Source organism: Serinus canaria, chromosome 1, assembly GCF_022539315.1.
Source record: "Serinus canaria isolate serCan28SL12 chromosome 1, serCan2020, whole genome shotgun sequence".
Taxonomy (NCBI): Eukaryota; Metazoa; Chordata; class Aves; order Passeriformes; family Fringillidae; genus Serinus; species Serinus canaria.
The window spans coordinates 85,205,746-85,233,104 of record NC_066313.1 but is presented as its reverse complement, the minus strand read 5'-3'; the positions used below and the strand labels follow the sequence as shown (position 1 = coordinate 85,233,104).

The 27,359-nt window shown below is 40.0% G+C and overlaps 1 protein-coding gene across 2 annotated transcripts; it reads right to left on the bottom strand.

Annotated features, from left to right (window-relative positions):
- Positions 1-281: 281 nt before the first annotated feature.
- LOC103812364 (interleukin-1 receptor-like 1) lies at positions 282-20,887 on the bottom strand. 2 transcript variants are annotated; one of them, XM_009085420.4, is made up of 13 exons: positions 20,728-20,887; positions 19,662-19,791; positions 17,847-17,936; positions 16,938-17,013; positions 14,560-14,761; positions 14,124-14,292; positions 13,881-14,043; positions 11,629-11,697; positions 9,631-9,763; positions 9,371-9,528; positions 5,201-5,344; positions 3,071-3,229; positions 282-1,213 (listed from the first exon to the last, which is right to left on the bottom strand). In XM_009085420.4, the coding sequence occupies exons 3-13, from the start codon at positions 17,847-17,849 to the stop codon at positions 867-869; spliced, it is 1,623 nt and encodes a 540-aa protein (XP_009083668.3). In that variant the 5' UTR covers positions 17,850-17,936; positions 19,662-19,791; positions 20,728-20,887; the 3' UTR covers positions 282-866. The 2 variants fall into 2 exon arrangements, with proteins under 2 accessions (XP_009083668.3, XP_030090493.2); XM_030234633.2 differs by lacking the exons at positions 19,662-19,791; positions 20,728-20,887 and having other exon boundaries at positions 17,847-18,017.
- Positions 20,888-27,359: the final 6,472 nt, after the last annotated feature.

Sequence of the window (27,359 nt, the reverse complement as noted above, 5' to 3'; positions counted from 1 at the left end):
CAGCATTGTTATTGTACCTGAAAGATTTCAAATTTCTCCTTTGTGTGAGATTCATTTTAATATATATATATATATATATATATATATATATATATATATATATATATATATATGTAAAATATTTTAAAGTCCATATAAAATACCTTTATATGTATCAGTGCATTCATTTTCCTTAACAATGCATGTAACATATATATATATATATATATATATCAGTGCATTTATTTCCAGTAACAATGCATATAATAATTTTATATAGAGATACATAGATTTATCAGTGCATTTCTTTCCCTTAACACTGTATTCACATCAGTCTCAAAAGACCCTTTAGTGAGGCAACCATACTAAGGAAAAATAAAATTTCATCTTGTGAGTATCACTATTGAATCAAAGGAGTAAGTGTCAGAAAATAAAAGTTAACAAAAGAATAACATTATACTTTCGACTTGCAAAATACACAATATACTTTGTAATCAAATAATACAGAAGGCATTTATATTTTATCAACTGCATAGAAAGATGAAGTCAACCTGCAAGGCACTCAGTTATTCACAATCATAACTTTCTGTTATATATACAACTATGTATAGAAAGAGTAAATGTACATTTGGTTTTCTGTGACATGCAAAATTCTCCACAAAATCTAGAATTATTTCTTTACAGAGCTCTCACACCTGTAAAATGTCCCCTCAGTTTCCTAGACCTCTTCCATCAATTTACCCCATCATTACTCAGTTGAAGGACTGAAAAAAGTTCAAAAAGCACAGCCAGACTTCCAGACTGCACAGTCATGTACCTTCTGAAAGGAAAACCAGCTGTGGGCTTGTAGTCCCTCCTGGTGGTGCAGCATTGTTCTCCAGGACTGTTCACCTGGTGCCAGCCAAGTGTGAGGGCCTGCCTGTCAGGGGCATATGGTACCTCACCTGTTTCCAGAACTTAGAACTGGGGGACTGTGGGTGCACCGTGTGCTCCTCTTCCCATTTGATGGTGCCTTGCTGCTTAATAATAAACCTAAGAGATTCCTGAAGCTTCCCATAAGTCTCAATTTTCTCCATTTCTAGAAGGATCACCTTTGTGTCATTTTGAATGAGAGCATTGTATAAAGCAAGGTGTTGATCATAAGCATCTTCTTTAGAATTAACCAGCTGGTGTGTCAGCAGGAGCATCAGCCTTCTGCTCTTTTGCATCCTTGTCTCAATTGCACTGGCTGCATCTAGCAATGTACAAGAAAATTATGACAGCGATATTATTTTTAAAATTCTTTTGAGATGGGACACTCCATTTTCATTGCTTTGTAACCAGAAATAATTTCTATCTCACTTAGTCTGATACAGTTTGTTTATTTGAGAAAGACTTTATTCCCTAAACCCCTCGAAAAGACAAAAAAACAACAGCCAAAGGCAATGGGGCAGGGGGAGAGAAAAGCAAGAAGCCCAAAACAAAAAGCTTTCATTTCAAATGGGTTTTTTAGTTGAAACATAAATATAGTCACTGTTTTTAAGTATTATTAGGAATTTTTATTCCAGTGACCTAGGGTCAAATTCAATAGATCTGACTGTAACAAAATTGTGTTTGATCAACAGTCTCCATGTAAGGAACTCTGTTGTACCAAGTTTCATGCCTTAGAGATGATCTTGCAATCGCTTACTAGTGAAAACTAGTCATTAGGAGACTTTTGGGTGACCTGTGTCTAAGAGGTTTATTTCCAGGTGGGGTTAGAGTTAGTTATAGTGAATTGTCCTGAGTTATCATGTGCTAACTTCTACACTAATCTGTGAATTGTGTTGGCCTTCACCCTGCAGGGGTAAATCCAGACTTTCAGAGCATCTGTGTGGCAGCACAACTGAAGGTATTTGAATTTCCCACTGCCATGTTAGGGAGTGCTGATCAGTGCTACTGTCACTGTGATGCTGGGCCAAAAGAGAGGAAGTGGGAGCCCAGCTGAGGAAATTCAACACACCAGTTATTTACCAAACCAGCTGATTTGCAGATGCATCAGCCAGCTCCATGTATACAATCTTTTCCTTTGCTGGAGGCTGCCAGACCACCTCAAGTGGTGTAAGTTTTTGCCATTGACAGTTTTGTGAGCTACTGTAGATCCTTGTGCTGGATCTGGGAATGGTCTGGCTCAACAGCTTTTGCAGCTTTTCTTTATCTTCATTTTTCCCAAGGCCAGACAGCCCTTTCACAACTTTCCAGAAGAGAACGACATCAAAGATTTCAGCCTGAGCTCAGGGCAGATGAGGGACACCTGGCCCAGTGCAGATGATTTCAGAAATGTGAAACAGAAAATGCACCAGCTTAGGCTTCATGCCTGCTCATTGATAGAGAGAGAAGATCCGGTCTACAGAAGAACCAGGGCACAAGATAAACAGAGAAGTCAGCTCTGGAGGAGAGCAGATAGCACCTAGGTGGCAGCAATCATATGTAATAGTGCAGAGGGTGCCTATATGGAAATTAGCACAGATTAATTAACATGATTCCATCCTGAAAGACAATAAAGCATTCCAATTCTCTCCTGAACTAATACTGGGAATTGTGTGAAGGGAAAATAGAACATGTCAGTGAAAAGAAGCTGAACTTCTAGTGATTCTAACACCCTCTTAAAAGGTTGAAAACTCCTGAGTGATAACAGCAAAGGTGTTTCCTCAGTTGAGTTTGTGGGTTTGGCTGAGCTTGTGGGTTTCTCCTCTTCCTTGTCTTGTAGTCAGCCAAGCCAGCTCATGCACGGTTTGGTTGTGGCTTTGCCCAGATAATGCCTGCACACAGTTAGATTTTCCAAAGAGCAAGTGTATTTTTAATAGAGTCACACTCAGGGTCATGTTTCCTGTGCGTTCCAAAACGATAAGAAGTCTGTGCCCCTTCTTAGTGGCTTGCTTTCCCTAGCACACTGGAAAGCACAGAGTGCCCTTGTGACACCTCGCCTGAAAGAGCAGACAGATGGCTGCTGAGGAGATGAGTTTCAAGGTCAGGAATGTAGAGTAACCTTCTATACACCTAAAAGGAACTAGAACCACTATTTGCTCAAGCTTGACAAGTAATGCAGTGCATTACCAGATCTGAAACTTACCTTCTCCAGGATATATATCTCTCCCATAAATACACAATGTATATCCACATTTATTTTCCAGAATATCTGGCATGATTTGGTAAACAAAATATTCCACAAAATTAGCTTCACTGGTGTGGTTTTTGGGGTAGATAACATATGCATCATATATCTTTCCATCTATAAGGCAAAACAAGAGGAAGGAGTATTGTGTTAACATGGATTACAGCTGTCTATTGCAAAAAGCAGGAGAAAAATAAAAATACCTGTCACTGAAATAGATCTAAGAAGCAGTTCTGGCCAATCTGAATTATGTATATCATCTAGAGCATGTTTGGAAACTAAAGACTGTGCATATTTGGTGTTTTCCATGCTCAATTGTTTTGTCCTGTGTGTTTGTAGCTTTGGAGAACCTGACCTTTGTATTGTGAAGGTTCTCTTCCAAAGTATATGCAGTATGATTTCAACTGATTGATGCACATTAACATGATATAGCCATGAAGCTCAGTATTTGTTATTTCAGTGATACAATTTGCTACTAACAGGCTTTTGTCTCTCAGCACAAGGGATTCCATTTAAATTCTCCCATCTTGAAGACTTTATTCATCATTCCCACAATGTATCATACTCCTGAGTGAAAACCACACTTCTTAGGAAACAGTCTTACAATCAGAGCCAAATACAAAATCTTTATTTCATTCCTTGCTTAATTTCTCTAAATTATTAAGTTTTCCATGACAGCATTTTTATTCTAATCCCAAATGTTTCTTTCCTTCTGGTGGAAATGGCTGTATCCTTTCCTTTGTTGCTGAGGTTCTTGCTCAAACCATTCTAACGATAGATCCAATGAGAAGCAGCTGAGTGAGCTGGGGTTATTGAGTCTGGAGAAGAGAAGGCTCAGGTTTGACCCTATTGTTCTCCATAATGTCCCAAAAGGAGATTGTAGCCAGGTGGGGGGGGTGAGCCTCTTCTCCCAGGCAAGCAGCAACAGGACAAGAAGACACAGCACTAAACTGGAGCAGGGGAGGATTGGGTTGGACATTAGGAAGAATTTCTTCATAGAAAGGGTGATTAGGCATTGGAATGGGCTGTCCAGGCTGGTGTTGGAGTCACCATCCCTGGAGGTGTTTAAGGAAAGGCTGGAAATGGCACTGAATGCCATGGTCTAGCTGACATGGTAGTGTTTGGTCACAGATTGGACTCGATGATCGCAGAGGTTCTCATTGGCTCTGTGAATCTGTGATTTTGTGATTCTGTAATAATAATGAAATGTCCATTTCCAGAGACTGATTAATTTCATCATAAAATATACTTACATGGAAACTGTCCTAAAAAGCACACTTCTTTCCTCTTTAATGAGAAGTACCTAGATCAGCTGTAGATATCTACCATGCAGACATCTGTGGTAAGAGTCAGCTCCAGATTTTAAAATTGTCCATTTAGCAGGATTTGGTCTCTTAAAAACATGTACTTCATCATGTCCTTTGGCACTGCCTGCCCTTCAGCTGCCCCCTGCAGAGGGTTTCAGTCTCACTGAAGCCCTAAGGCAGCCCCAACAGCACCAGCTGCTTACAGTCAGTCAGCTGGACCCAGCCACAGATCTCCATGTTTCATGTCCAAGATGGAAACTTGCATGTGTGCGCTTTCATTTCATACAACTAAATGCAGACATCTGAATCTTGAGCTGAAAGCAGCCACTAAAGTTAGATGGGATGTATTCCTCCAGAAATGTCTTCCAGACCACTGGTATATTTCTTTTTGGCCTACAAAAACTGTGTTGCTCTTACATGTGCTTTTATCACTTTTGTTACCAGGTTTGTTCCTTTGCATTAGAGGGCACATAACAAGTACAGTTAATAGCGCTGTAAATCAGGTTTTCAACATCATTCAGTATTTTATGACAAATACTCTCATTAAAAAAACTACAAAACCAGGACTGAATCTCTCTTTTAGGTAATTCAGTGCTACAAAACCCAGGAACCAAGGGAATGTAAAGCACTTGCAGAGCTGTGTATGACTTCTCTTTACTAAAGGTGTAAGAAAGAGAAGAATCGGGCTCAGATGTCATGAGTTAGCAACTATCAAATAAATTACTTTCTCTATGATTTGCCTTTTCCTTTTTTTGAACATTCTTTCCCAAATCTTACTTACCATCCTTGACTGAGTAGGGCTGGAATATCTCCCGATACAGCAGGACAATATCCACTCGGAAGGACTGGTAAAGGATCACTGAGAGTGCTATTGCACCTAGCAGAATTAGAGATCCTGTGATCAGGAGGACATTAGGAAGAACCTCTGCAAAGTAGAGGAATATCTTGTTAGCCACAGAGAAGTTAGCCAGTGTTCTGAAGCTCATATCCTTACTTCTGTTACAGCTTTCAGGAGCTCAAAACAGAGATCAGAACATTTTTCCTTCCCCAGCTGGCATAGCCAACACACAGACCCCTGAAATAGAAGCATATTATGCAGTATATAATTAATATTCACTTTGTTCAATCCAGATCTACCTATGCTAAAAACCACAGCTGACAATGATGTTTAAGTACTTTGTGACTTTTAAAAACTGGTAATAACACAAGCATTTTGTGATACATCTAAGCCTACGCATGAAAATCCAGAAAAGGACAAATGGAGGCTTCTGGCATGATTGCACAAACAGGATACAAAGAGCATGTGCAAGTAATGAAATCTGCAAGATAAGAACTAAGATAGCACTAGTCAAGCAGGAGAACAGAACATGTCTCGGTCACAGAAATAAAATAAACGATGCTGAAGTCAGAAGATGTTCTCTCCAGCCTTTTCCTTTCAAGAGGGTCAAGGAGCATGTAATAGCAATGATGAGTAAGAGAAATTGGGATAGAAATGAGCCACCCGCTTTAGTTGCAATTTCCATCATGGAAGAGCTCTGATCGAGGATAGATTAAGTCTATATATATGGAAAAATTTTTTACAGTGAGGGTGGTAAAACACTGGAACACATTGCCCAGAAAAACTGTGGATGCCCCATCCCTGGAAGTCTTCCAGAATAGCTTGGATGGGGTGCTGAGAGATTTGATCTGGTGGAGGGTGTGCCTGAGAAATTCTGCTGAAAAGGTATATAAATGAAGAGTTTACAAATAGAGTTTACAATTTTCCCTTTCCTCTGGTAGGTCGTGAGGTAAATTTAACAAGATTTTCACACTCTTTGCATTTCTTTCTTTGGAGTTTAAAGGGAAAAAGAAATGGTAGGCTTGTGGTGAGGCTTACCTCACCAGAACTAGATCAGGAGAAAACACCTTCCAATAAGACTGGGCAAGAAAACAACCAGTTCTTTCTAAGTGAAGTTTAGCCATATTTTTAACAGTGTCACATGATGCCTATGAAGAAACTTCATCCTTGTTGGCCCCTTTAAATTTTAGCATTTGATCCATTTTCCTGCTCAATACACACACACAAAGTAAGGAAACCCCTTTCACTACCTGGAGGGGCTGACCCAAGCACCAGAGCGTGATGTTGTTTTTTACTGATATATTTGCTGACAGTGTGCTCATCATAACATTACAATTATTGGCATATTGCATTAAGTCTCTGTAAACACCTGGAGAAGAAACAGGTTCCAACTCCAACTTTAGCAATTACAAACCTAAAAAAATGCTGTTTATATGTACACAGATTAGACCAAGGCTGGAAAAGAAGCAGTGTGCCCATGCTTCTGTCAGAGGAGACCCCCACAGAGGTGTCTTCCTGGAAGAGCAAGTTCAATTCCCAGTAATGCTGGCTTAGCCTCTAATTTCTCTGGAATTAACTAATGAACATTCACTAATTTAATTCACTAGTGAGCATTCAGCACAGTGGGGGCAAGTGCCACAAGCCCCTGAACAAGGCTGAATAGATCCTGTTGTTCCATTTGACTCACTTGGCAGCTGAGTTCATGAGTAAGCCACGTTCTATTTATATTCCAGAGCAATGGGAATACAGAACTATCAGCTCACAAGGACTAATGTTGGAAAGGTCAGAGAAAACATGTCAGAAAGCTACTTTTGAAGGAGTTCCAGACAAAATCCAGAAGAGCAGCAGTTTTTTCTATCTTCTCTGGTATCTAAGGTGGATGCACTTCCAGACAGTGAAGGCAGAGATCTGAGTCTAGAGTTCCTCTCCACATCAGTCTACTAAATATGAGCCAAAAGGTTAGCTTTAGCATGAAGCATCCTTGAGGAAGAACAGAGATGATGCTTTGGGCTGAACTTTATCTCTGCTTTGAATGACTGTGTAAAAAAAACATTAACAGGATAGTAACTAGCAGACGCAAGTTGTGCTGTGAGAAACGCTAAGGAGCAATCATATATTTGGAATTTTTTCCCTGTTAAATACAAACATACAAACAAAACAGAAAAAAAAAAAGAGGTGGGCACATCTTTATTACAAGATGAGAGGCACAAGTGAATCCTATAGCATTTTTATTATTCTGAGAAAAAAGAGACATTGCTTTAATAGAAATATTGCTGAGCTGTGAGAGAACTGAGTGAAGAAAACTAAAGCAGAGCACAGCCACTTCTGGACATAGCATTGCTGACACCAACAATGCTGAGAAGCAGAGGCAAACACCTTGTCAACAGCAGCAGCAAGGACAAGGGCACAGATATCCACACAAAAAAATGTAGCAGTGAAAGCAGGGTCACAGCCAAGAGCTTTCATGAACATTTACTGAAGACCTATGAATAAAAAACAAAATAAGATTTGTCTGTAGCAGAAATTAGACTCAATAATTTATAGGCTGAATACAAGATATGCTGTATGTTCTCCTTCATCTAGTCTGTAATATGGAGCCAACAAGGGACTTGTATTAATACTAATAAATACTAGTTTATTACTAATTGTAATAAACTTATGAGCAGAAACTGTTCCTCAGTTTCCTTCCCTGTCATTGCAAGTGCTCTCCCACACTCAGACACTTCAGTGCAAAGCTGGTGTACTTCCAGCTTCCTGAGTGATGCTGCACTCAAACTCGCCTATCCAACCAAAACATCTCCTGCCATCTTCCTGCTGGCTGCTATTCTCCTGGTACAATTCACCTACATCTCTCCTAGTCTAGGCTAGCAATGAAAACTTGTCTAAGCTTTGAAGCCATGATCCTGTAGAAAGTCATGAGCAGCTGGGAATACAGCAGGACATGGGTCTGTGCACACCCTGCGATCACAGTCCACTGGATTTTACTCTTCCCAACATTCTCTTATAGAAAACTGTTAAAGGTCTTGACATTTACTTCCAAAATCCTTGAGAAAAGAGAGTAGTTTTAGATTACATATTAGGAAGGAATTCTTTCCTGTGAGGGTGGTGAGGCACTGGGACAGGTTGCCCAGAGAAGCTGGGGATGACCCATCCCTGGAAGTGTTTGAGGCCAGTTTGGATGGGGCTTTGAGCAACGTGGTCTAGCAAAAGATGTCCCTGCCCTTGGCAGGGGATTTGGAACTAAATGATCTTTAAGTTTTCTTCCAACCCAAACCATTCTATGATGCCATAATTCTTGGTGGTTTAGTATGTCTGAAGGGATGAAAAAGGAAACAATCACAGCTGCTTCTTGAGCCTTCACAGAAAAAATGGCATTTTCCACCATAGGAATCTGATTCAGAGGTGTTGGCAACAGTTGGCTTAGGGATCTGGCTATCCCTATTAAAAAAGAAAATTCCCATATGAGCTAAGGATTATCTCGGTCCCCACCATTTATTGCCCTGGATTTTCCTTCTCTTTCAGGTACTGCTAGTACCAGGAATTTAAAAACAAAACCAAGGGATAGCCTTTGAAGTGCTGGTCACACCTCTGTGTGGCACAGAGGGAACACAGTGACACCAGAGAAGATAAAGAGTGATTTTGAAGAGGTGATTTGCACGACATGCAGACCAAAATGGGCACTACAGTGGATGTACAGTGGATGCAGTATAGTAAGGAAGGCAAACAAACTGGCAAACCAGCAGCTGAAACCCTGATATTTAAAGTTTGCCTATTTTCTGCCATACTTTTACATTAGAGACAATAGTTTGATTTGTCACAGCAGAGAAATACCCCAGAAACAGGATGTTCTTATCACAGAGCTGATTCAGTCATGCTCTGCATATTTCATCTCTTGCTGACACTGTTTGAATAATGTCCCACTCTCTCCACAACCCCAAGGACAAGGACTCAGCCACAAGAATTTTGCAACTGGCTGGAACATGCAGGGAAGAAGCAGGCTGGTTTTGCTTCTCACTAACTGAAACTTTTTTACTATCTGAAACAAATAATAAACTCACCAGCATATTTCAAACTAAATGCAAATTGTAAAGAATCAAAATGAAAAACTCCTACCCTTAGATTGCACTTTGAGTTGTAATGTCACTGTCACTCTTGTGTTGTACATTGTGTTCAATGCTATACATGTGAAATTTGACTGCAGATCCTTCTGTTTTACTTCAGTAATATTCAAAGTGGTCTCTTCATAGTATACTTGCTCATGTCCATGAAAACTAATAGAAAGAGAAAGAGAAAGAAAGAGATGGTACCATTGGTTTCAATGGCTAGGCACAGTTTGTGCAGAAGAAAGATTATTCTGTGTTATGTGCACTTACAAATGAGTTTCTTCATGAAATCTTGAGAAAACCAGGCTTTCCACTGGGGTGTTATCCACATCCCATCTGACAGCAGCCAGTGGCTGTTTCTTAATCCCCAGGCGGGCCCGACATTTCAGAGACAAAGCAGCACCTAATCAGGATACAGAGATGTAAACATTCCTTGGTGAAAAACAAGGAAAATTGTATTTTCCTCATTGCATCTTTTCTTACAAATCTTCATACAACTTGCGAATTTTGTCATAACAATTTTGACATATTTTTTCTGAAGTACTGCTGACAAAATGATACATAGAAGAGACAAAAAGAAATAACAGGAATTTTTCAGCAAATGATCTAATAGCACAACAAGGATTGCAAAAGGAATTATTTATACTTATTATGATGAAGGCAATGTACCCTTCACTTGTGATGCTTGACATATATAATCAGCTAGTGAGGAACATAGAATGGATATGGTGGTTGGCACACAAATGTAGACAGAAATAACCTAATTAAATTTCAATATATATTATTTTGCATAAGACTTTTGTGCAGCCTTATCTTGGATTTTATTCAAGCTGGACAAAAGTAAAGTAAGCCAGTCCAAGCAAAACTAAAACAGGAAATTACTTATTAAATATTTCCCATTAGGAAATATTTATTCCAAAATAAGGGTCACGTTGCACTGAAAGAAAATATAATTTAAACATTTTAAATTGTTTCCATGTAAGTCTGCATCTAAGCAGGTCTTAGATAAGAATATTAAATCTTATGGTTAGATCATGAATTGGTATTAGGGAGCATAGGGAAATCCCTTCATTTTTGCAAACAGGAGAGAACAGAACCAGGACAGCAATTGGGTTTCAAATGCAAAGTGAATTTTCTCTGTGTAAGCACTGTCAGAGTGACAGGCAGAGCCCACAGAGCAGTGGGCTCTGACCATCTTACTAGAGAAAGCTTGTCCTCGAGCAGAGACCATCTAATTTCTGAGCAACAAAACCACTGGGGGAAAGAGGAATAAAATAATGGGAATGTGAGCCAACTGACAAGTCTCTGAGCCCCAGCACATGGCACAGACAGGGCTGTGGACCCCTGCAGTGTCTGCTGCCTGAGCAGTCTTGCTGCAGGACAGAGCAGAGGAGTGGTAGGTACAATCCCTCCTCCCACTGGACCAGCTTCACCCCACTTGCCCTGGCAGACAGGCATCCTGGATTACCTATTTAGATTTTAGATGGATTTAGTCTCTTATGGAGAGCTCCACCTTTCTCACTGACTGCAGACAAACCCCAGACAGCTCTCACTCCTACCAGGAACACCTTGTCCTGATGGTGCAAGCTAACCAGGATAAATGTGACCCCCTGAGAACATCAATAGCCCTGAACAGCAGGGAGTCAGGAGCAAGCCCTACACCATGGGCTGTCCAGCTGCTCTGTCTAAATCCACTGCTGGGTCCTGTCCTTCAGCCCTCCCAGATCTTCCAAGCAGACTGGTCTGATCTCTGTTAGCCAACTTGGATATGAGACAGGCAGTGCTCCTCAGCCTCAGAGCCAGGAACCAGCTCCTTGCTCTCCTTCATTCCTCAGCAGAGACACAGGCACTGTCTCCACATGGGGACTGAAAGCAGCAAGGAGCAGCTCTAGCCACAAGAGTTGTCCATCCTTCCCTCTTAGGGTTACCCTCAAGCAGTGCTGAGGGATTCAGCCACAGCCCTCTGAAGTGGATGGAAGCTGTCACCTTTCAGCTGAGATGTAATGATTCACTTTGTGAATAATTCTACTCTATCCCAGTGAGAGTAGAACAAGTTAATTAAATCTTTTTAAACTCCACTTAATGCCTAAATAACCCATCAGTTATATCTAACTTCACACCCCTGTGCCTGGAGAGAATTACATATGGTAAATATTATGGAGCAAAACTGTGATGAGAAGTCCCATCATTACATCTTCTTGAAGATACACACGTTTTCTAGACCATTACAAAATGTTAATTTGAAAACAAATCAAAATTTGTACTCACCAAGCTCTGCTTCTATTATATCTTTATTCTTTGGAAATATGATTTGAGGTGGTAGAGGTGAGTATTTCACTTTAGAAATTAAAGAGGAAAAGAAAGTATGCATTAACAAGTTGTGAAAATGCAATTTGTAAGATAAGATTTGTAATCTGTACAATAAATATTTTATGATCACAAAACAGAATTGCAAACTAACAGTGTTTCACATACCTGTGGGGTTCATCTGGTTTTATTCCTACAACCAAATATCTCTGAGGAGTATGTACATGTTAATATTTTCAGTATTTTCTCCCCATCTATTTATTTATCTTTGTACATAGAAAGTAAGGAAAAAAATTAGGTTTTGAAGTACTGTTTTAGCTGCTGAGAGGGGGGAAAAAAGCAAATGCTGTTACAGGCTTGTGTTTTTCTCCACTGTTTTGGAGTTTTTTGAGATATTTGAGATATTACTCCTATCCATTATATGAGATAGCTAATACATACTTTGATGCAGTATCTGAACTCTAAACATATTGCTTTCTAGCCCTTTCCTCATTAAGCTTTTCCATCTCAAGGCACCTCTGTGAAACACGTATTTCCCAAAAAATTCTGTAGGAACACTTTTTAGTCCCTGCTTCCCAGACTGACTGGATATGAAAAAATGGAAGCCAGGAGAAAGCCAGTAACTTCCCAGCTGTCTGACTGTGCTAAGTTCTTAGCTGCCAGCATTCAGAGGCAGAAACTCCTCTGGATCAGCATGGATCTGCGAGGCAACAGGAATGTACATCATAACTCTCTAATATTAACAAAACAGAACGGTTCCCCTCATCACAATATGCATTTTAAGGCCTGATAAAAACTCAAAGAAGGTGTCGTTAAGTACTTTGAGTTTAGAAAAACCTGGAGCAGACATGCCAGACCCAGCCCAGATTTCACATGTTATGTTGTCATCTCTTATTTCTGCAATGATTTCAAAGAAAGTTAGATGAACATCAAGATTTGTCTGGATGTAACAAAGGGCTTTTATAAATTTGAATGTCTTTGGGCTAAATAAAACCCAGAAATTTTTGTTGTAACCCAGGAAGAACAGTATTCCAGAACTGTTAGAGAAGTTTTGATGGAAGTACATTCAAACAAAAATTGTTAGGCAGAGAAGTGTCATGGAAAGCATGATTGTGACCATGTTGAGCAACAGGTAGAAAAGGAGGAAAAGCACAACATTTCCCAGCTCCTGAACTAGGTCTCTGCTCAAGCTGTCTTTTGTCCAGCTCAGAATAATCAGAATGAACTCTGCTACTGAGATCTGGGCACAGCAGCAAAAACTGCATCCAAGGCTCCCACGCCCCAGGTCTGCATTCTGCCCACAAGCTGTGTGCCAGCCCAGAGCAGAAAGGCCTGATGCTCTGCAAATGAACAGTACTTTTTAAAAAAAAAAAACAAACCAAGTAAGTAAACAGCAACAAACAACCACGTGAGCCAAACTCAAGCCCTCCACCACCCCACAAGAAAAGGATTTTCTGCCTGTTTTTCTACTCATCTGATTACAGACCTGAAGATGCATTTTGAAGTTTTGCAAGTTGATGCAATCTGAAACTATAAATTTCTCTGTGCCATCTCCTGAACACCATCCAAATACAAAGCCTCCCTGAGGAGACTGCATCCCTGAGGCAACCCAAAGTCCACACATCTCAGTCATATTGGCTATGTTCAAAATCCCAGAGACATAGTAATCACTGAGATCCATCCATTTTCTATTTCTAGATATTTCTTGTTCATTTTGCCTCATTCAAGACGAATTTAAAAGTTGTTTCAGTCATACTATCAAATAAATGTTAGATGGTTGAGAAGGACCAAGAGGCATTAAGGTGGAGGCCATCAATACATGACTGATCTAGCGATCACCAGACAGCCCTCACTAGCCACAGATTCTGCTGCCCTCAATAAGTAGGAAGCAGAGCATTGTGGCATTCCACTGAGGAGATCCCTCACTTCAGAAATGTGCTACCAGAGAACTCTATCAACCACAGCATCTAACCAGAGTCATCAGAATCTTTTAAGCAAAAAACTGAATGAGACCAGGTCTGACTTTACCCCATCTTGCTCTATGTGGATGACCATCCACAAAATTCATCTAATAAAGCTGATGTAATCTTAAATAAGATGATAAAACAAACCAAGCAAAATGCTTTCTCTTTTTAATGTACAAAAGGAATTTCCTTTGCTCTAAGTTGACATTATTCTTTTAATCTTAACAAGCTACAAAATTACTGTCTTACCCCCACTTATGAAAATTCTTGTCGCTGATACATTAAATACATTTCCTTTATGAGTATAAATAAATTGACAAGTATAATAACCATCATCCTCCCTTGTTTGATTCTCAATATAAATATATTTTTCTTTCTTGAAGTATCTCTGTCCCTGAAGAGGTTTGCAGTCCTGGAAAAGAAAAATATGTTTGGTTGCAAAGAGCTTTTCGGTATTCTGACCTACACAGGCACCCTCAGGGTTTTATTTACCTTATACCACTGGACAATAGTAGCATTCTTATAGTTATCAATGGTAGGACAAACAATTTTTCCTCTTCCAGTGTCATTTGGGTAACGAATCCGATTTGGGAAACATTCTCCTGGCTTGTATGAATGCACTTGCACACTCATGTTGTATGACTTTGTGTGATTATTTGACCTTCAAAAATGGAATAAGTTATGTCAGTGCTTGCATTTTTACATGGAATATATCAAAGTTTATAACAAATGTGTGTCATTCTATAAACATGTGGATGATTATCATAGTTCAGCAGCAGCTCTGTTTTATTGATCTGCCATAAAAATAGCAGTTGCAGGGTGAAAACTTATTTAAAAAGTCATCATGTCCAAAAATTTAATTAGAAGACATTATCAAAATATATGTTCTTGCCAGTCTTACACCTTCCACTTTCCATGTGGCACTTACAAATGTGTGGTACAAGTGTAGTTTCCAGAATCCTCTCTAGAAGTTGGCAGAAACCAAAGAAATTGTTCTATGGAGAACACTCGTGATCCCTCCTCTTCTGCAGGAACTCTTTTGTGAGTGTCCATGTGAACCCAGGTGGTTTTCACAGATGAACTCCGCGTGGGACATTTTATAACTAAAGCCTCACCTTCCATAGGATCAACTGCAAACGAACAAAAGATTAAAATCTCAGATAAATTAAACCTTTGTCCACTGAGACAGCGACCTTGGCATTCCTGGATCAGTGGCCCAGTTATGTCCCTCTACCCTCCTTGAGCTTTTGGAGATGATACACAGCCAGCTTATTTTCCCTAGTTTTTCAATAAAAATTTTGTTTACCTTGAGTTAGGAAGCCATCTGTTCCCAAAAATAGTAACTAATGTGGGGGGCACAAATAAACAAACAAACAAACAAACAGATCCCTGGGTTCTAAGTGGAGACACAGTAAAAAACAAGGACTTAATTGAAAAAATAGTGATTTCTTACAATAAGCTTATTATGTAAATCTTTGTCTAAAATACTGTTTTTATTCAAAAAAATGAACTAAAACAAAGAAAAATACTGGCTTTAATGTAGTTATCTTTCCTTACTTCAGTTTAATGAATATTTATTTATGCAATAGATTAGTGCTTTTTTTCCTGCCTTTTAATACAGAGAAATGAAGTCTATTTTTTTTCCCTGGAAGAAAAAAAATCATAGAAGAAGGAAGTCTGTAGATTAGATCCTTAGGAAAAATAAAAAATAAAATAAAACCACAAAAAAACAGCTTCTCTCTGAAGTTCATGAAAGTGGGGCAGGAAAAAAATGAAAGCAATGTGATAGCCTGAAAGGAAGAATCTGATGAGAAGGTGGGAAGGTAAAAAGATACAGAAATAGCTGGGACAAATAAGAAGCTTAGAAAAATAAACCATATGTGCTCACACATAAGAAAATCTGGGAATCTGGGAATAAGACACTTTTTTTTTTTTCAGCTGAGTATACTTCTACTTTTGAATACTGAAATTGGCCCAGAGAAAGCAGAGTCAAGCAATTTTGATAAATATTTAAGTGCTCAGGTACCTGAATAGTGTACTGGCCACTGAAAACAAACATTAATCTAAAAGTTAAATTGCATTCTAAGAAGCAAAAGATGGGAGTATGAGAAAGGATGGTGACAGAACAAAGATTAAGATTGGCAGAGGAACTCCAGTAGATAAGGGAGCATGAAAATGAGAGTAGATAACCAAACAGCTAACCAAAATAGACAGTATCAATCCAAAATGACACTTTGCAATGGTGGCTTTAGATATGTAGGTGCACAAATCAGGCAGCAAGGGTCTCTACATGATGAACACTTCTGCTCTGGTTCTTTCTAAAGAAGTGGTCTATCTCCACTGATATTGTCATCTCACTTACTAATTTGAGGCTCCTATTAGTATGAGTAAGCCCAACCCCATAATTTTAACAGTTTTCCCACCCACAAGCTTTGCAAAGACCCTGGGATATATCAGCAGGGTCAGAAAAGGCAACATTGCCCCACCAAAGGTGGAACACATTGGAAATACAGATTTCTTTGAGGAAAAATAGTGTGGAGAGGGAAGACATTGAAAAAAAAAGGACTCATCTAAACTCAATGCAATTTATTAAAATCATTTTGGCAAATTCTTCAGCAGAATTTGGCATCTTAATAAATCTAATTTGCTTGAATCTTAGCATTGCTATTGTAAAATTGACAATATGGAGAAATATTTAGAGATCATATCTTACAGAATTTTTCAGACAAATGAGCATCTCAGCTCAAGAATAGTAGTACATGAGTGCTGTTCAACACTGTGTCCCTGGTCAGCATTATATAGCTGAGTCACTAGAGCTGGCCCATCAGAAATATTTTACTGCTCTGGACATTCCCCCTGTGCAGGGAAACATTATTGTTACACTGCATTTTTCAATTAACACCCCCAAATTCAGGGCATTAAAGAGCATTTCTGTGGAGGACAGCATCATTTACACCCCAGATTCTGCAGGGTGCACGTGCATACACGCTGCTCAGTGCATTTAAAGCATGCTCTTGGAGTTTGTGCCCAGCTGAAACCTGGAGCACCAGCTACTCTCAAATTCTTTCAAGACCCTTTTCCTTCTGCTTGCCAAGTGGGAGAAGTTGAACCTAGTCTTGCTGTCATAGAAATGGACAGTGTTTGGTGCATTTTAATATACATTAAAAACTAGATTTTTAGTTGTGATTTCTGGCTTGAGGTGAACTCACTAACTTAGGCTTAAAAATAAAACCACCAATTTGGAAACAGCCTACGCGTTTGTACAGAACAAACCTTATCAGAAAGTATTTTTAAAATGTGACTTACATGTTTCAGATGTCACGGAAACCGAGAGGAAGGTAGATAGGAGGATCAAATCTATAAGCCCCATCATATTTCTAAACTAAGAAGAAAAACATTGATATCTTAGAATATACTCTGACTGTATCAATAATGCTGTATCGATGTACATCAGAAAATTGAACAGAAAATGATATCATGCAGTGATAAACTGCATCTTGTGAGCTGCTCTGTACAGTGTGTGCAGCAGTTTTGCAGCTTTGAGGTGATGTTATTTGTTCTATCACCATTGAAAGTACAGTTATATCTTAGTTTAGTGGGAGTCAGGGAATTACTTTGTCATGGTGCTCCGCAGGCAGAAGCCTCTTTTAACTTGCTTGCTTTTTTTTAAAAGGACAATAAATGCACATTGGCATTCTCTGCACAGTCAAGTGCAGAGAAACTGTACCCCAAATTAGGAAAGGACAGATCCTGGGTTTGAAAATGTATACCCTGGTTTTGAATTAAGGTTATATACAATCAATTGCTTAGGTGCAAAATACTTTTTTGTCTTTTTATGAAAGGGGAGTTATCTTCAGTCGCAGCTTCTCTAGGTAAGTGTCGAGCAGTAAGGTCAAAACCAGGTGAGCCTCATAAACAATGCTAAGCTGAAGGGGAACTGAAGAAATGGACTGGAAAGGTAGGTAAAGCAGCATAATATTGTACTTAGCTAACAGCAGCAGGGCAGATCTTTATCTCACTTTTGTTTTCATCTGTCTAACTGATACACACCAGCTGTAATTCGTGATGTGGCTCAAGAGCTCTCCAGCAAACCCCTTTATTTAAAAAACCTGACCATTCTATCATGGGCATTAAGCTGACCTAACCCAGGAATATCTCAGGAGACAGGAGGCATGCAACCCAGCTATACTAGGTAGCTATAAGCATTCTACTTACCATGAAAAAGCCTTGAATGCAGCTCTTCACTGAAGATCACAGAGCAGTGGGTTCTATTGTCATGTACGAGTGAGCAGCAGCCACTGGGTCCTACAGGCAGTAGACAAGTTAGTTATTTTCAAGAGAAATCAAGTCAGAAAGAAAATACAATTTATCTTGCAGATAGCATGAGGGAAGTAGTAAAAAACAGGCAAGAAATGTTAAGTAATGTCGTCACACTTGCTGCAAGGAATTTTTATTTCAGTGCCAAAAATTTCCAGACTAAATAAACATGGACAAGACTTATCAAGTCCTATGTTTTTGCCAAGTCTGAAATTCAGAGCAAACTCAGTTTTGAGCTTTCAGAAATATGGTCAGCTTTGTATTGATATGGAAAGTTTCCTCTTTTAGAAGGTTTAATGATATCCAGAGGGTTATTCTTAACCTCTAAAAAAACAATAACAAAAGTTAGGGCTCAAAGAGAAAAGTATGAGAATTTCATTGCAGGTATTGTGCAGGGATATTCACAAATCACAGGGAAGATGAAGTTTAGACCAAAAAATGCAGCATCCCAGCATTAATGTCACAGCAAAGCTGCTGCCATGCCTTTTGCAGGAAGTGAGTGACCAGTCAGGAGAAATATTATGTGTGAGGATCTACTTGCTTTCATTATTGCTGGAGAAAAGCACCACTACAAGTGCAAATCTACTGACTTTTTTAATTTTAGGCCAGGTGAACAGATTTTTATAGGGTGCTTTTCAACACTGACATCAAGAGTTTTGCCCAGGAAGGAATGAACAAGGTGGCCCAGAAGAGGGTTCATGAGTGACCTGGGACTGGAAAGACCCTTGGTAGGAAAACACACGTCACAAAAGGGCACAATGAAATTCACAACATCAGCACAGCAAAGCATTCATCTTTGTTCATCATTCAGAGCTTGAGGCTTGCTCCTAGAAGTCATTTCTAACACTAGCAGGGAGCAAAAATATCCAGAATATTCCTTCTCTACTGGAAGCCTTTTCCCACTAAGTGTTTGGTTTTGTTTCAGCAAATGATTTGCCCCCAACAAGGTATGCCAGCAGTTATATTAACTGCCCTTCTACTTTTTAGAGCTATCTTAAGTGAGTGATACCTCAGCAAGATGACAAAAGCTAAACTGGTTGATTTTTAAGGAAAAATTATTTCATAGACTAAGTTTGAAGTCTTTCTGAAATGAGGGGCTTTGTCTCATTTGATATTTTATTTGCAAGTGTTTATTAAGAATTTAGCCACAAGAAATACCACTGTTTGAGACACTGAAGTCCCTTATTGCCAGTGCTATTGCAGCCCTAGAAATGGAAGGCTGGTGTTCACCAGAAAGTTGCAAGGAGATGTGCTTTCACCATTTTTAAGATACAACTTTCTCTAGGAAGGGAGAGTGCCAATTACTTACTCTCACCAACTTTTCTAACAAGCGCCAGAATGATTCAGGAGTGAGAAATTCATAATTTCTTATCTCCATACTTACCAGTTGTTGCAATTAGCCTTCTGTTTACTGAAAAAATGTCTTTGAGAGACCTTACACACACTGGGCTACCCGCCTGCACCAAAAGAATGCAAAATATTTGAGCTGAGATGCTCCCACCAAATTTGATGATTGCTTTATTGAATTTCCCTCCATTTTTAAGTTGCTGTGTACCAGCAGTAGTTCAAGAAGGATCTGGGGGTTGTGTGTGTGTACAATACAGAGGGCTCTAATAAAAGAGGAATGTTTCCTGAAAATCCAAAGAGCTCATGTAACTGAAAAAGCAACTTGATTCTGTTTGCATTTTCCAAAGTAAGCAAACACCAAATTACCTCAATATGAACTGAAACAGAGGTTGAAGGTCCAGACAGAAAGCAGCAAGAGAAGGACTGGTTCTGCAGTGCCTTACAGCTCCTTCCTACAGCTTCAAATCACTGCGTGGTAGGAGCGCAAGCCTAAGCTCTGTAAAAAAAAAACTTCAGTGTGCTGCTGGAAAAGCACTCAACCCAAAATTTGGGATAACTCTCTGCATAAGTCAAAGCCTGGTTCCTAATGATCCACTGCCAAAGGAAGGTGAGAGAAAGGGGAACCCCCTGTGTGTGTTGCAGAAGCAGTGGTCTGGGGGCTTAACTCATTACTTCTCTGAAGGCAACTTTGTTAGTAACATATTTCTGCTTTCCTTTCCAAAATTCTATTTTACAACAAAATGTTTATAATACTGTTTGTATAAGTGACAAAATTAGCATTCTAGCATACTAACAAAACCTGGAAATAGGATCTTAATTTCTACCCAAAAATTAACAGACTTTACAATGTAAAAATACCATGAAAGAGCAGTGGGATTTTTTTACTGATAGATAACACCCATACACCTTTTGGAAGTGATTTTCATTCTTCTATCAAACCAGAAAATCCATTCTGAATAAAAATATTCTATTAAAATTGTAAAACTAAAACTGAACTTATTCCAAAACCAGCATTCACAAGGGTTAACAATTACACTCGTTACAGGTGTAAAATTTAGGAATTTCAGTATTAAAGCATAGGATTTCTAGAATTGATATACATATTATTCTTAAAAATTGTTTTTAAACACAAAATACATAAATATGCTAAACTCTGAAAAATCATTTGGGGAGTAAAGACTTTCTGTGTCTTTGACTAATTAGTAAAAATATATGCCAGGAAACTGATGGCAAAATCCATTTCTAAATACACTCCCCTACAAGGTAAATTTTTGTTAGTCTCAACACTATTTGTCTATCAGGAAGTCTAGCCACTATTTTAATCAAATATTATTTCTCGAGATAAAGAAGCACATAAGTGAACTGAAATAAACTTTCTAATCAAATACTTCTATCATTTCTGGTTAAATGACAATATAAAAATTTGACCTACCATTTGGAAAGTTCAGAAAGCAGAGAAGTGGCTTGTTCTCTGTGGATGGATCTTTTGCAGAGATTTCTCTGCTAATCTGGCACCAGATATTACTGTGAGCTCTTTTTATCTGGCTGGGGCAGCTCCTATCTGTAGCACCAAGGCACACAGCACACAGCTCCATTCTGAAACACCTCCCACTGAACAGAGTAGAACATGTAAATTACTGTAGCAATTTAAATACCTATAAGAGATAGCATCTCATAGTTCCAATTAATCAGATACCTTTCACCACTAGCACAGGTTTTTCTTTATTCCTTTTTAGCACAATTATAGTGCAATAAATCCGCTGGCTGGGAAGCACTGGGAGAGAGGGGACACTCAGATGGCAGAAGGCACTTTGAAACAGATTTTGCTTGAAAACAAGTAACAGCTTTGCGTGGTCTAGTCAAGCAGCAGCTCCCTGAGAACAGCTTGAAAAGTCTCTGGAGAATCAGGAACAGTTTTTAATGAAGTGAAGGAAACTGCTTCACTGAAGCTAAGCTGATCAAAGAAAGTGCTGAAAAAAAACAATCATCTGCACCAACAGCTAAATCAAGTCTGTGAGGGAAAGATTTTATCCTATGTTCATTCAAACTTTTGTTTCCCTTCCCTGGCAGAGTTGTGCATTCCCTTTGTTCCTTCCAGTGTTCCTGGGACTCTACTGTCAGTATGCAACAACTCCACATCAGTACACAAAGATGTAGCAATTAGGTGCCAGTACACAAAAACCTTACCTATGTCACAGCCATGGTCTCCCCAGTTCTTGGACTGCATTTCCTTTGAAGTGGTCTGGGGGTTGCACTTCCCATAGGACAAAAAAAAAAAAAAAAAAAAAAAAAAAAAGCTAAAAAAGAAGCCAACCAACCTGCAACAATGAAATCTCACAATGTTTAGGTCAAACAGTTCAGACTCCTACCTTCAAAAGCTCACAAATTGCTCCCTGCTCAAGTTTGTGAGGCTTCATCAGAATCAAGGTCTTTCTCATTTCCTGATGTAAGAGACTTTGGTGAAAATTCTGGAGTAACCATCTGCATTCAGTGGTAGGTTCAATACCCTCCAACCCCAACATATCATTTTCATCTAGGAAAAGGTTAAATATATTCAGGTAAAGCTAACTTCAATTTTCTGGGCACATAAAAGGTTATCCTATCACAAAGTCCACTGAAACTTGGATCAGAGGTGCTGATATTGTTGCTCATGCCTCAGAAGAGCCCTTAATCCTGTAGTCTCTTTCCCATGCCCAGCTTGTTCCCAGATCATGGTGCAGATGGGAAACTGAGCTCCTGGCTAAAGAGGATAGTTGCCAGCTGAGCAAAACCATTCTGTAGCTTTCATCAGAAACTAAAATCAATGCTGAATGCCTTGTAACTTAAGGCCCATTCCTAAAACAAAATCCTACTGATAAGTGTATGGAAAAAGAGCTTACAGAAATACCTTGAGATTTCTTTGAGGGGTTAATTTCCCCCCTGGCAGCCTGTATGCATAGCACCACAGCAAACAAGGAAATCAACTGCTCTCAAAGCAAAGAGATAAGTAATGGCTTTGAACTGGAGCAGGGGATAGTTAAGCACAACTGCAGAAAAATCTTTTAAAAGGTAACGTAGTGAAGCACTGGAAATTTGCTGGGAACTTAGTGGAGCTGCCACTCAGTGTTAAAGAAAAATTTAGTGCAGGTAACAAGATGAATGTAGCTGGCCCCACAGGTCCTTACCAGCATCAGGAGTCAATGATCCAGAGATTCAAGCATCAGTGGTTCAATGACTGTTTTGCCACGGCATGAGTGTATGAACTTAACTCAAATGTGTTGGCAAAATTACTCCTGAGAAAAATATGCAAGCTAAAGCCACACAAGATACAAAAACTGAAAACCCAGACTGAATGAAGTTACTGACATCTTAAGAGTTAGAAGTTCAAGCATGCAAGAGGAAAAACAATGAGATTGAAAAAGATAAAGTCCTGAGATAAAAAGCAGAGATAGGGAAACAGAAATTCAGCACCATCAGAGTTCACTTTGCTCCAAGAAGCAGTGCTTAGCCTAGCAGCACATCAGCCCTGCTTGCCTAAGCCAGGAAACATTTGCTGGGTATGTTTCTTGCACCCTGCTTGCAGACTGTCAGTGGACACAGTAGGATAACACCCAGACACAAGTGACCCTAGCAGGAAAGGTTTCACTATCTCCATTTATTGAGGCCACCCCAGGGAGCTCTGATGGAATTGGCACCTGGTGGGATGGCAGGATGCTGGGTTATGCCCACACCTGTGTCAGGTCTAAGGTTTTTGGCTGGTGTGGATCCATCCTGCTGAGGGTTCAGGGCTTTTCCTGTTCATCTGTGTCATGGTGCCCTTCTTGTGGCTAGCAAAGACATGTCAGGCTTTGTGTGAAAGGGAAATTAGAAAGATTTTTCAAGGCTTATAGTATTCTAATAGAGATGGACTGTTTCCAAGGAAAAGGTTTCCCCCACCCTTTATCATCATCATGCAGCCCTAGTACCACCCACATTGTGGATGATGGAGGGGCTGGTCCCCAAATAGCTCTGGTGGTTCCTGTCATTGAGAGGTTTGAGACAGCTACCCCAAGAAGACACTGTTGGTGGATACATTCCTAACCAGGGTGTATTGGTTTTGGCAAAACTTGGGAAGGTACAGAGGTGACTTCTGTGAGAAGACCCCCATAGCTGCCCCCACGTTGAGCAGAGCCACTTCCAGCCAGCTCCCAAAGAGACCCACACTGGCCACCCCCAAGCTAATCTGCAGCACTGGCAAGTACTCCGTGGGACCATATTTGAGAAAAGGTAAAAACTGCTCCACAGAAGCTCTGAGTGAGGGCTGAGACAACCCTGCAGTGAGCAAGGAGGGGGAGGAGGTGCTCCAGGTGCTGGAGCCAAGATTCCCTTTCAGACCATGGGGAAAGTCATGATGACACAGTTTGTCCTCCTGCAGCCCATGGAGGATGCCACAGAGGAGCAGGTGGCTGTGACCTGAAGGGAGCTGTAGTCCACGCTGGAGCAGGTTCCTGGCAGGAACACAGGCCACAGGGGAGCCCATGTAAGAGCAGGTTTTCTGGAAGGTGACACTCACTGGAGCAGTCAGTTCCTGAGGGCTGCAGCCCATATAAAGACCCCCACTAGAGCTGTTTGTGAAGAATTCTAGCCCATGGGAAGCCCCTCACTGGAGAAGTTTGTGAAGTGTCTCCTAAGAGAGGGACATCCCCTTTGCAGTAGGGGAATAGTGTGAGAAGGACGAAGGAACAGAAACAAAATGTTACAAACTGACCACAACCCCTGTTCTCAATTCCCCTGTGTCACTTGGGAGGAGAAGTAAGAGACTTGGAAGTGAAATTGAGCCTGGGAAGAAGGGAGGGGGTGGGAGAGGATGGGATTAGTTTGGGGTATTTTTAACTATTCTACTCTGTTAATAATTGGCAAATTAAAAGAATTTCCCGAAGTTGAGTCTGATTTGCCTTTACTGGTAAGTCATCCACCTGTTCTTTTCTCAACCCACAGACTTTTTGCAGTATTTCTCTCCCCTGTCCTATTGAGAGGGTAATAGAGCAGCATGGTGGGGTCGTGGTGGCCAGGCAAGGTCAGCTGGCATTGCAGGCTCCCACGCAGCAGTAAGTGAGGGCATGCATGCAGACAGCAAAGAATTAATAAGAATTTAAGTTTTACAAAGCCATCAGTATTTTTACCCTACTCATCTCACTCCTTCATCCCACCAAGCCAGAAATCTTAAGTATCTTATAAGGTTTTCAAACCTACTGTAGCTGCCAGATAGGGTATTAAAGTTCAGAGGATGTAAAATTGAGGTGATTATCTTGAAGGAAGTAATTGGCTAAAGTAACCAGAATCATATCTGTGCTTTTTTATGTGGATGGCAAGTATTTCCCTTGGCTTGCACATTGATACATTTCTTGGTATTCTGTTTGATCACCAGCAGTTTATAAAAGATCTAACAATGACAGTTATGTTTGTCAGGCCAACCAGACAAGCAAAAACCATATCACTAACAAAGCCTTTGTATTTTAAAACTGGTTTCCTTTCCTTTAGAAAGAAATTCAAAATTTCTCTGCTTCATGCCTTGCCCCAAAACGAAAGCAGCTGCACTGTCATCCCAGAGGGTGTGCACGCAGCCAGCCAGAATGAAAATAACAGCAGCTGTTCTGAAAGTCTGAATGTCACCAGGCCACCAGCAGGATCCCCATGGGAAGACCACAAACCCTACCACAGAAAGGATCTGTGCGGCACATCTGTTGCTCTTATGGAAATTAAAACACTTTGCTGAGGCTCCAGAATCTTCCATTCCCACAGGTGGTCCTGTCCTTAGATGCCAGAATGCCTTACAGTACAGAGGTGATGATGAGTCTGAACAGGCAATTATCTTTGGGCAAGAAGCCCATCCTAAGTTTATACACAAAAGCCTATCCTAAGTTTATATACAACTCTGAAGTAACCATCACTCTTGTGTCCAAATAACTTCAGGGCAGAAACAAAATGTCCATAAGTGAAAGATACCAAATTTTAAGTTTAAGAGGCCAGTTCTTGATGCAGCATCATAGACTCATTCCAGACCTCCCAGGTCCTTACAGCCAACACTCCCCTCAGAGTGCATGGGAAGCTAACTTCCTTCCACGCAGCACCCACTCCATTTTTCTTTGCTGTGGAAACAATTATTTAGCACATCATTGTTGTTCTTATCTGACCTCATCCCTGAGAACAAAGAGGGGTTTTTTCCACACAATTTCTTAGGAAGACATATCTACAAATACATGACATTCTGGAAATTGTGACTTGGATGCATAAGACAAAATTGTTATTGATTTACACAACTAAAATGAATTTCAATTCTCTGAAAAGTAACTGAAGATAATTTCTTGACAAATTATATTGTTTATAAAGACATCTTACTAAATAGTCTTGTTTGCTCCTTAATGTATATGAATTACTGGAAGTTAATGTCTTACTGAGAGAAGAGGGTCATGACATACTGACAGCATGCAAAAGCAGAGCTTCAGTTATAAAAATAAAATTTATGATACCACTACTTAGGAAAATATTTTTTTTCTCTAGGTTATGGACTGATTTTTGGAAGAACTGTATTTCTCTCTTTTATTATCTAATTGCATTTATCAGATCTGGCTGCCACTTAGAGTTTGCATTCCCTGAAAGTTTAAAGTATTTTGGAAAGAAAAACAAGGCTTCTCATAAAAATGAAATATCACCCAAGTCATTTTTTTCTACAATAAAAAAAATCAACGTATTTGTTTGTTTTTGTATAGTTGAAGCACCAGGCATCCAAACACCAAGGACTCTTCTGCTAGAGTTCAGAAATTCTTAGAGCACTTAATTCTTAGGACTTTGAGCACCTGTCAAGACAGGGAGGGCTACAAACTTGAAATCTTTCTCTGGGTCTGGCTTTTGGCAGATATTCACATGGAAATTAGAATAGACTATGTCAGAAAATGGGCTGTTAATTGCACTCTATGCTCCCAGTTTGGCCAGCTTTAAGAAATTCTGCCAATATAGACTGTTGCCTGCCTCTGTAAAATGTAGAGATACCAAAGAATGCCTTTTAGCACCTATCACCCCAGATTTCAGGCTTGTTTCTCCACCATGAAAATAGAAACTCAACATAATCTGTTTTCCCTCACTAACCAAGAATCCTTTCTTTATCAAAAACCTTCTTACAGTTTTCCGCATGATTTCCTGCAAGTTTTCCTGGCAGATGAGCTGTTCCAGGAGCTAATCTTCTTTTCCCATCAATATAAAATGAGCTATTTCTTCTTATCCATAGTCACCATGCCTACTACCACCACATAACATGGTCTTGGTGTATACATTACCCACTTTCCCATTGTCAACCAGGCCAAAATCCTAATTTCTGTAGGATTCTACATGTAAAAGAACCTATATGTAACTTTGGCCTGTTGCAAACACAGGCAGGTCTTCACCAGGACTTCTTCACAGATCTGTGAATCTTTGTTCAAAATTTGTTCTGTAATGTGCCTATAAGAAGCACACATTGCAAGCAAGACACAGTAGAAACTCTACCCCATGTGCTTTCCCCATAGGATGTAGGCATTGTAATATAGGCAATCCACAGTTCTACAGGACAACAACGCTGAATGATGGAGCCAACAGAAGACAAACATTGTTTAAAGTAATTTATTCTTCAGATTTTGGGTCTGTGACTTCTGTGAGGCAGTCCTCTGAGGCAGTGGAGCCCAAGTTCTTGCCTAATCCATGAGGAAGTTAACCCACAGTTAACCCAATGCCTACACTACAGATACGAGTCCTCACTGAGCATTCAGCCAGATGTGCAGGTCAGTCCTTGGCTGTTTCATATCCAAAAATGTCAATTGTAGGCATCTGTGTTCCACCTCATCTCCATAGCCAGCAGCAGAGCCTGCAGGCTGCCAGCAGCTTCTGAGGAGCTCAGTGCTTCCAAAGAGCTGAAGGTTTCAAGCACTCCTGCCCAGCTGCTCTCAGGGTCCATGACCACAGGCCAAACTTCCTGAAGTTATCCTCTGCAGCTGGCAGCCTGCAGAAACAAGCTGGTCTGAGACCTCCCACATCAGCAGTGAGGAGTGTGCTCTGCACTGTGTGGCACCAGCA